Genomic DNA, 10,901 nt, shown 5'->3' with positions numbered 1-10,901 from the left:
GCAGGGAGTGGGAGGGAGAGATGACATGACATGACGACACGGCCCGTGACGCAACACAGCACGACGCTGGCTGAAGCAACATGACATGGCCCATGACGCGCGCCAGCACGACGCTGCTGACGCGACACGACACGGCCCATGACGCAGCACAGCACGACGCTGGCTGACACGACATGACACGGCCCATGATGCAGCACAGCACGACGCGCTACAGCCCATAACACAGCACAGCACGACGCTGGCACGACACGACACGCGACGATGTACCTATGAGTGACTTGACGTGCTCCGACAGTTTATCCGGCGTGTCCGTCGGCTTAAACTCCTGCCCAAGCTCTACGATGAGCTTTGCATAGCCCTCACTCTCCTCCCGTAACAAGTTGAACTTCTGCTGCTTGTAGCTGAAGCCGAAAAGCAAACACACTCATGTTTGACTCAGGCTCAAGATTTGTGACAAATGACAAGCGACTGTGACGAGCGAAGCCCACTTATCCCTCCCCTCTTCACTACCAATTTGCATCTAGATAGCAAAAGGTGGAGAGCAAGAACAAGAGAGAAGGGAGAGAGAGGGGGGAGAAAGAGAAGGGTAAAGAGAGAGTGGGAGCTAATAAGAGAGGGAGAGAACTGAAAAGAAAGAGAGAGCAGAAGACGGAGGAGAGAGATAACGAGTGAGACAGTGAGAGAGAGAGAGACAGCGAGAGCGAGAGAGAAAGAGAGCAAGAGTAGGAGAGAGAGAAAGAGAGAGAGAGAGAGATAGATAGATAGAGAGAGAGAGATATAGAGACATAGAAAGAGAGAGAGAGAGAGAGAGAGAGAGAGAGAGAGAGAGAGAGAGAGGGGTAGGAAGAGGGGGGAGGAGAGAGTACTGGTCTGTAGATCATGATATAATGATCAGGAACAGCACTTTGTCACAACTCTTTCTTACAGAAGCATTTCACGTCCGTGTGCGACATCTTCACTTCCCAAAACGACGAGGTTATAATATGAAAGTGTCAATGACACTGTAGCTCACCACAAAAAAGGACACAAATGAGTGAGTAATAAGAAGGCATTTTAATTGAGCAACCATCGACGTACATTATAGAAACGATTGCCATTTGTATATCGACAATAATAATTTATAAACCAAAATGAATCACAATTTGTGACCGTAGATGGCGCTATACCCGCTTTGTAGTGATGGCGCTTGAAATAAATAGGTTATGCTGCGTTCCAACATGTTTTGTAAATCTTTACTCTAATATAGACGTTTTATCGACAGAGTGGAGAGGAAATACCAATTTTGCATTAAAGATATTGTCAATGAAATCTTGTAAAACGAACCAGACGAGTGTGACACCACAGACTGTTTGTGTTTATATAATATGCTATATAATTGCCAAACCCTACCTAATTTGCATAATTTTTTTTTAAATATTCAAACCCCTAGCGCTTATTCCTTCACATACCAAAAATGAGCAAAATCCGTTGAACCTGAACTGACTAATGGCAATTCCAATTTTTGCCAAAAAATTGCCGTGGCTCGAAAGTACGTCGACTGGCGTACTTCAAAATAGGACGTTCCATATCCAGTAACAACTACACCCAATTTCAAACATGTGGGTCAAACGGTTCCTGAGTTATCGTTGACCGAAACCAAATGTTGACGAACGAACGGACGGACGGACGGACGAACGACGGACGACGACCCATGGCAATAGCTCAACTTGACGATGTCAAGGTGAGCTAATAAATCCAGGAACGCGATCATGAGAGCAATATCCACACCGAGGAATGCGAGTGCACACTGTGAGCATGCTCACTTGTCGCACATACTTACAAGAGCTTCGTCTTTGTGCGCACAAACTTCTGCTTAAAGTTCTTCTTGTTGAGGACGCCGACGCCATCTAGTGTGTCCTCGTTCATGCGCACGGTCACCGTCTCTGAGGGCAACACGCCCTGCAAGGTGAGACGAAGATCACAGGTAAATTACAGCAGCAGCGTAAGTGACACTCAGACAGAGATTAACGAATAAAACAGCACACAGGGATGAGTGTGTAACACGCACACGCTTGGGGACAGTTCGATTCAAAATCCTCTTGAGTGTGCAATTTGTTAGTACTCCATGACATTGCAATTTGACGATTTCATTATTCAATCTTAATTTTGTGAGCGGTTAAATCATTCGCCAATTGCATTTGCCACTTAGTGTAGTAAAATCTCCTTTGTTATTTATTTATCACATTTTGTGAAAGTGGTGAACGCCAACGGTAGCCCTGCAAGTTTTAGTCTGGTTGGAATACTTCTCACAATGAAATGTCACTGAACCTGGATCATCTGGATTAACTTACCATGCATAGCTTCAGCAGAGTCAAATACCTCTCCCTAGCCTGGGGCTCCTCCAAAGCAAGTGTCTCTATGTCTGAATTACAAATATACAAAACAATCAAATAAACGATTGAAATTCCGACGACAGCTCACCCATTAAACTAGGTGTAAACTCTGTAGAGCGATTCCTGGTGGCATAGCATCCTATAATAGTATGATGCCCTATTCTTCTGTAAACGAATGGTGGAGTTTTTTGCTTACCTAATATGGTCAAGACATCAATTGCTACAGAAAGCACCTCCCGGTGAATCTCCTACAGAAACAATAGATTCATTTTAGCACCTACAAAGAACCGTTCTCCAATTAATTTCTGCACTTAATAAAACACTGCGAAGAACAAAAAATACAGTTAAAGGACAATTGAAGTCAAATTTCATAACTTCTGTAACGTTTTTATATAAAAATACATTCAATAACGTATTCAATTTCAAATCTGGCGCCCAATTAATAATAAACACAATAGAAATAACTGAATAGTAATCTAGGTCATGTGAGGTCAGCCCCATGTTGATCGAGCGACGCCACGCTAACGCACGTTGAGTGTTGTGTATAAGATGGAAACAGACGGCGATAATTTCAATGATTCTAGTGATTACTCAGATGATGATGATATCTTTATAGTGACTTGTCACCAGTTGGATATAGGTTGAGCCTGAATATACACAAGAAGAAATTGAGGAGGAATAGTCTGAAAAAGCAACGCAAAGAGTCGGCACAAACTTCTCAAGAATCAGAACAGCACAACATGGCGGAATGGAAGCTTCGGTACCCGATAGGACTGTAGACAAATATGCTGTTCTTGTGGCGTTTGTGAATTAATGAGTACTAGCTATTACCCGTCCTACAGACGGGATTGAGTACGGTCTGATTTGAGGATGGGGGTTTAACCATTTATCTCTCACTTTTATTTGAGGATGTATTTAGAGTAAACGAAAAACACTGACTATTTAGACTAGAGTCATATACCAATATTTGCTTTAAAAAAAATTGTATCCAAATATATATAAAATCTGAAATTTACCTTAAATGACACACAATTTCACTTATTTAGAATTATTTTTGAAAATATCATTCTGGTTAGAAGCATCAATAATAAGTCAAATTCTTAAAAAAAAAGAATAAAAATGCATTGTTAATTTTTAAGATATATTTTCTTGAAAAGTTAGTGGACGGCGGCGGGCAGGGTTACACCTCCCGTTGTCAATATATTGCACACACGCGCGCACACACATCACCACAGGCGCGCACGCACGCACACATGCACACACACACACGCATACATACATACATGCATGCATGCATACATACATACATACATACATACATGCATGCATGCACCCACGCACGCACGCACGCACGCACGCACGCACGCACGCACGCACGCACGACACACAACACACACACACACATACAACTGCAGCCGTTCTCTCGTTAGGTTTGTCTTAATTTCGCCTCACAGCTGTGCGCGGCAGTTGGTAGCTGTTTATACACCGCAGCCGCAATGGCTTTGGTGTGTGCGTGCATGTGTGCGCGTGCCGGTGTGCGTGCGTTTAGTGTGGCTTGCTATGCTAGGTGAAGGCTCCAGCTAATTAAATGATTATTATGATACCTTTAATCTACATTTAGTATAGCTATATTGTCATTAAAACCCGTGAGAAAACACATTAATACTTTAACACAATTTCAAAAGGTTATGGTATATATAGTGTGGCATGAGTGTGCTCTAAATTAGACAATCGAAACGGCGTTTAAAAATGTGAGAGCATTGGGAGCCGGGTAGGCGCGGGCACGGTTACACCTCCCGTTGTCAAATATTTGCACACACGCGCGCACGCGCGCACACACCGTATTCACACACATACGGGCGTGCGGAACCACATACTACATTTACACAAACACGGGCGCGCACACACGCACACGCACACGCACACACACACACACACACACGCACGCAAATTTTCGCCTCACAGCTGTGCGCGGCAGTGCTTGGTTGTTTATACACGCACCGCAATGGCTTGGTGCGTGCGTGTGTGCGCATGCGCGCATTGGCGATCTTAAAAAGTTGGTGCGGGTTTCCGACGAATGCCGAAGTTTACTTCGGGCACATAACTTTTTAGAAAATTGCCTCAAAAGTCACTTTACGATAGAAAAATCGCGTTCTAACGTAGCGGAATGTATTCGCGACGCCCAGAAGGGGCCCAGCTCGATATCGCGCGAGCACACGCGGCACACGGTTTCGGAGGAGATACGGGAAACGACACTTCGGCTCTTTCTTACTATTATATAGTAGATGGCACCTGAATGTATAATATCTGCCATGAGAATGAGAAGACAAGGGTTAGTGTAGACCAGGTGAGTCATGCGAGTACACTGATCACCGGGCTTATCACGCTCGGTCAGAATCATGTATCTGTAGGGCCTACATGTACATGCATCTACGCACGGAAGTCATGTTACATATACCGTGAATGCATTATCCACACAGGTAATTATGTATGTTACATGATATAAGTACATTTACAGGCTACATGTTGTGTCTTGACATGATAAATAAGCATTGAGACAATAACAAAAAACATCGAATATTTAACCACCGCAACACACTATGTTTACATAATGACGTCGCTCAACATGGGCTGTGACGTCACATGTTCTGATTACTATTCAGTTATTCTATTGGTGTTTATTACTAATTGGCGCCAGATTTGAAATTAATACGTTATTGAATGTATTTCTATGGTATAAAAACTACATGAAGTTATGAAATTTGACTTCAATTGTCCTTTAAATAGGAAGTGGTTTTCAACATAAACACAAATTTTAAGATTACTGCACAGATAAACAAAACTCTACCCGGATTTCTTTTAATGCAGACACGGCCTGTTCTGGTTTTAGGTTTCCATTGATAACCATTCGAAAGACATCGTGCAGCGCCCTCTTGAGATCTGAAGAGGAAACACCAGAGCATGATTGTGATGACTCCACACGCAACCTGTACAATGCCGATAATCCTCAATTATTATGCATATCTGCACAATTACAGAGGGTACAAGATAGATGAGCGAGATAAACAGATGCACAAGTCCTCTATTTGTGTTCCGTATGAGATGGGCACACACACAGGTTTTCTGTTTATGTTGTGCATGCCGTTGGCAGTTGTACAATTCCGCTACATGTGTTCTGCATAAGACAGGCATATATACAAGTCAGCGCGAAGGGAGTTGTTGTTCTGGAGTTGGGAAGATACTAAGCACTTTCTACCACAATAAACCAGCCTTCCCTGTAGCAGGATGTTGCAGTACTGTAGTATGCACACATCACAGGGTGTGAAATTAACGCGAGTCCGGAGTCAAATACTCCCTGATTTACTGTCAGATTCCCTGAGTTGACATATATGCAGGAGTCCGTGTGACTCCCAAAAAATTCTGTTATATATATATATACTAGTTCTAGTTCGTTCCAGAGCACAGCCTCGCAGAATTACCGTATTTTTTCAGCAACGATGCAGCCCCATGAATTTCCAAATAGGCACATGTGTTATTGTTAATATCGTTAGTTTTTGACTTAGACTGCGGACGTCCNAGTTGGCAGGCCCCTACTATTTCAAAAATAGGACAGTGTTTATTGTTAAATCGTTAAGTTTTGAACTTCATGACTGCGTGACTCCCTAATTTTGCTGCGCAGGCTCCCTCTTTTTGAGGACAGGTCGTTCAAAAGTTAATTTCTACACCTGCATCAGGATGCGTAGAATACCTTTTTGTGGCTTTGGCGTGAGAACAGCTGCCAAGACATCTGCATGGTCTAACGATGATCTGCACAGCTTCACACTGGAAGAAAAAGTTGTCGCAACACAATGAATATAAAAATTATTAATACTGGATGGGTATATTCACACACTATCTGCATTATTATTTCACACAATAATAATAAAAAAAATATAAATATAAAGGATTTCGGAAACGTGATCTGTTCTATGATTCACAGGAACCCAATTTCCAAACATGAACACTTCCTGGCCCTAAGCCCAGGACTTGAAGTATTACACTGGGTATATTCCCTACCAGTGCTTTGATACAAGCTATACTTATTCACTCAACGCATGCAATACATGATAAGGTGTCAGCTACAGTGCTAGCTCCAAATGGTCTTCTAACCCTAGCAAGACCGTTTCTTGGAGCTAGGAGCTAGGAGCTTGGAGCAATTTTCAAACATTGGCTGCAGCTAAACACGTAGTTGTCGTATTTGACAAGTATCGCCAAAGAACATTCAACAGTATGTGGATAGACCACTAATATGAATCAGATACATCCCCTTCTGGTAACTATCAGTGCGCTACGATGCGCTGGTATTACGGGGTGACAGCGGACTTTTTGGAGACGAATGCAACGCAAAATCACAAATTCGCGCACCATGGTTGGTATCAATTCGGACCTACGATAAAAATCCGCAATGGACAAACAAAGGGAAATTAAACGATCTCTAAGGTCATCAATATAAACCAACGACTACATCACGAGAACATGTCATCTAAGGTTTTTCAAATGGCGCAAGACATTTGTGAACATCTTTGCCACATTGCTTCAAATGAGTGTGTAATTGCCCGTGAGAGCCAATGGCCGGATGGTACTATTTTGTAGTATTTTCTAGCGAGTCCTTTCCAGTTTTGGGTTTCTGTGTACTCAATTGTTGACATGAGCGCAGTGTAAACACATGGCGAGATAAGACAAATTTAGTTGATATGCCTTGTGAGAATTTAGCAGATTATATCCGTGAACTTAAGGAGAATGCACTCTGTTTAGATCGGACAACTGTGAGTTACACACAACGTTTCAACGGTCTTTCTTCACACAAACAAAGGACAGCATAGAATTGAAAAGACATGACCGCAACGAAGTATGTTTTTCCGTAACTTTTAACTTTTGACCAGCGCCATGCACGCAAGCACATAGCTAGCTGTAATAACTACGAAGCAGGACAAATACGCACACACGTGCGTATACTGTATGAACGACCAGTCGCACCAACAACGCACGATAACGTATCACAACACTTATACTTACACATACTTATACAAGTTACCAACACGTGTGAAGTAAACGTTTGACACTTTATTGGAATTTCCATTCAATCTACAAAGAAGAGCAGCTCATGGGACGCTCAGCTCTTTCATTCTATCTTCCTAAAATTCTCGACTGCTCGTGGCAGCAATGGATCGTGCGCCGGCCTACGCACTCGTCGCACGGATCCAAGTGCTGCAGCGGTGCATAAGTGTCGTAGGACGTTCCCGGAAGCGGTCGCGGCGCCTTCGCGAACTGCGCGGCCAAGATCTCCGCTGCAGACGCTTTTGGATCAACACCCCTCCTTTCGCCACCAACGCTGTCTGCTAAGTACCCGTCTCATCTGTGATGCTCATAAGGTGATAGGTCTTTATCTGTATGGAAGCGTGTCAGGCTGTATAGAAGGCAATCAGTCACACAGCCTCGCCGGGCTACTACAGTGCCAGTGTGGTATGGAGTGGAGGACACATCATGATACTAATTAGGCAAAGGCTGGAGGTACGGCAGCCGTCTCTCCAATATACGAGGCTGCCGGTACCGCAGTCCATTCGCGTTCCCACAAACGGAAGAAGACGAGACAAAGATGGCTGCGGCCAATTCAGGTTTCGTAATTATGCCGTTGGAAATAAATTCACGATTTAAGAGTTTTGATGAGTTAGAAAACACTCGGATTAGGTATGAAAATGAACATTATTGTAAACTTTAGTATAAATTACATCAAAAGATCGCGAACAATTGCCTCAGCCCTCAAACGAACGCCACAAAGGGGCTTCAACGAACGATGGCTGCCGTACTTCCAGCCACTTTGTACTAATTATTTGTCTTATTTGTGGATGTGTGTGTGCCAGCGTCCTCTGGACCAATCTACCTGTGGGCCCCATCACAGGCGTTTTACGTAAGTATCAACACCATTCAACAAAACCAATTAATTCCACGATGGTGCTTCTCCACTCTGCCAACATAGCAACCTAAGCAGCATGACCTCACAATCACACTCACAGTCACAGACCGCGTCACGCGCAATGCGATGTACAAATAACTATTGATTGAAATAGCCCACGTGTTGCTGTGCAACCGAACAGTACTTTCAAAGTGTTAAATATAAAAATTTTGATAAATAAACTGAATGAAGCAACGACACATCACTCATCAGTCGGCGTTAAATTTAAAATTCCGAAATAAACAAGCAAATCAATAACGCTGATAGGGTCTATGTCCTCCGGGGTACTATAGAAGGGTACCCTGGGTACGGTTCGATATATAATATATCGGAAAGTACCTCGGGGTACTATACGATATGTCGCTGCGTACCCTGCATTGTCCCACCGTACCCTGACTTTATGCTCCCGTTCCTTGTTTCCGGTCCGTTCCTGCAAAATATTCGTTTCAGTATTCGCATTTCTTCTGGAAATTGTATGTATCACCATGTAATTATGCAACATGCAGGTTGATAGCACTGTTGTGCCCGTTGGTGGTGTACATTTGGAAAAATTTCTCTCAGATCATGAATATTTGAATGATATGAAAATGAATATGAAAATGAAAATATGAATATATATGAAAAAGGAAAAAGAAAAATATAGTCAAACATAGCATACATTTTTATTGGATTGCGATGTTTTGAGGTTTCTTCTATGTGTCATGTGATGTGGTAACTTGACAGAGTGTATGTATTACGATATCAGTTGGCTGAAAGCAAGGGTACGGTAGGACAATGCAGGGTACGGTGGGACAATGCAGGGTACGCAGCGACATATATCGTATAGTACCTCGAGGTACTTTCCAATATATCGAACCGTACCCAGGGTACCCTCCCTTATAGCTCTAGTACTATACTAGCCCGCGTACAGTTGCCGCATGGCTATAGAACATTTTATGCCAGGTTTCGTAACTGCACCTGTCCCCCTGGTCCACTTGATGCCTAGAATCTATGAGTAAAGAACTAGGAACAGTCTCCAGAAAGCTAGCGATTTATAAACCTCAGACTAAGCAACAGTGATCTGGATCGCTTTCCGTATAGTGGTGGAGCAAAGAAGAACATCGCGCACGACATCGCCTATGTTGTAAACTTCATAGCCACCTGGAATAAGTGTCTCAAACGCGAGATCTACGAGTCACCATCTGTCCGCTGGGAAGACAGTCAGAACATTCCAACGCCAAATAGATAAACTCGAAGCATCTGACTGCTTCACGAAAATTGAGGCCCAGAAAGGGTGACCACCAACTTTCGAAATAGCCCAGAGGAAATCGAGTAGGACTTGACCTACGTTGTCATAAGCGCCGTATTGGCACGTTTTAGGCGTATGAGGAGTGCGGCGCCGGTTTCGGAACTGAAAACAGCTAGTTCTCAGAGCCGCCACTACAACCGCCGCCCGATGTCAGAATCCTCTTCATGGCCTGACAACATCGCTAAGAGGTGGTAGATGATTCCTTGTGTATGGTGAAGAATGATGAAGACCACCTGGATGACAATGTCGAGCGTTCCGTGGAGCGATGTCGTTGACGAGGGTGTATACATAGACTGAACGAAAAGAGAATTTGTAGTTACTAGGAAGCGAAGAGAAGACGTTGCGGGTGTTTGTCGGTGAGTAAGGATGGAGTTCCATTCAGCCCCGTGCTCGAATAGGAGTCACTCTCAGAGAATTGTCCTTGAGCGTACGAAAGCATAACAGGACATGCGATCCTTGTCATGGTTGTAAGCCAGCACAAGTGTCGCCATACGATTCCGAGAATTGGCAGGAAACTTTGCGCCCCCCTGCGACACTCTACTCAACAAAAGTCTGACAAAAAGTTTGAGATGTCAGAGGCTATGAAAACAGCTTTCGCCGGGACACGTCAAAGAAATGCTAGTAGCAATTTCCTGGTTTAGGCTCGATATACGTTGCCTGGGTCAGCGCCCGTTCTGGTTAGTACAGCCGATGCAGCGTGCAATGTCTGTTTTGGGTTTGTCCTGAAGACAGAAGCAACCGAAACCAGGTATGGAAACCAATCCATTGGTGGCAGCGTAGGCACTAACGTGAACTCGAGAAGTACCGGATGCCAATCGAATGCCGAGATGAAAGCACTCTCGGTGGGCATTAAGAGGGCTGGGTAGTCCTTGGGATTACCTTACGTTTCAAAGTGTACACGGTATACACCAACCCCTTTGTATCGATCGACGAACAATCTACGACTAGACGAAGTCCCCAACCCGAGTCTTCGATCGTTCGCCTACATGGCAAAGCACATGAATTTTGACATGGAAGTCGGAAATAATCAGGTAAAACCAACTTGATGGCGATGCATTTTTTTCGTAACCGGACGACAAGAGCTCAGACGACAGACCTGGGAGGAGGGCGAGAGACACTCCGCTACCGTAATGAGCATCCGCACAGCCTGCTGAGAGAACAGCAGATGGTCCTATTACCTCCAGCGACGTTCAGTAGAAGCCTGCGATCGTGATAATGAGTACCAAATACTGAAGGAAGGAACGAATAC

General features: G+C 43.9%; 1 protein-coding gene across 1 annotated transcript in view; it reads right to left on the bottom strand.

The window, feature by feature from the left end:
• LOC106818901 (THO complex subunit 2-like) overlaps window positions 1-10,502 on the bottom strand; it is a 17,694-nt gene extending 7,192 nt beyond the window's left edge. Inside the window, exons 1-7 of the mRNA XM_014823570.1 lie at window positions 10,441-10,502; window positions 6,121-6,194; window positions 5,221-5,312; window positions 2,569-2,620; window positions 2,331-2,401; window positions 1,820-1,938; window positions 268-401 (exon numbers count right to left, since the gene is read on the bottom strand). Coding sequence (XP_014679056.1) covers window positions 268-401; window positions 1,820-1,938; window positions 2,331-2,401; window positions 2,569-2,620; window positions 5,221-5,312; window positions 6,121-6,194; window positions 10,441-10,502 — 604 coding nt within the window. The remainder of the gene's footprint in view (window positions 1-267; window positions 402-1,819; window positions 1,939-2,330; window positions 2,402-2,568; window positions 2,621-5,220; window positions 5,313-6,120; window positions 6,195-10,440) is intronic.
• Between the last annotated feature and the right edge of the window lie 399 nt (window positions 10,503-10,901).

The sequence above is a fragment of the Priapulus caudatus genome, unplaced genomic scaffold (genome assembly GCF_000485595.1).
Source record: "Priapulus caudatus unplaced genomic scaffold, Priapulus_caudatus-5.0.1 Scaffold2632, whole genome shotgun sequence".
Classification (NCBI taxonomy): domain Eukaryota; kingdom Metazoa; phylum Priapulida; class Priapulimorpha; order Priapulimorphida; family Priapulidae; genus Priapulus; species Priapulus caudatus.
The sequence above is the reverse complement of the archived record's forward strand: the minus strand, read 5'-3'. Positions and strand labels throughout refer to the sequence as shown.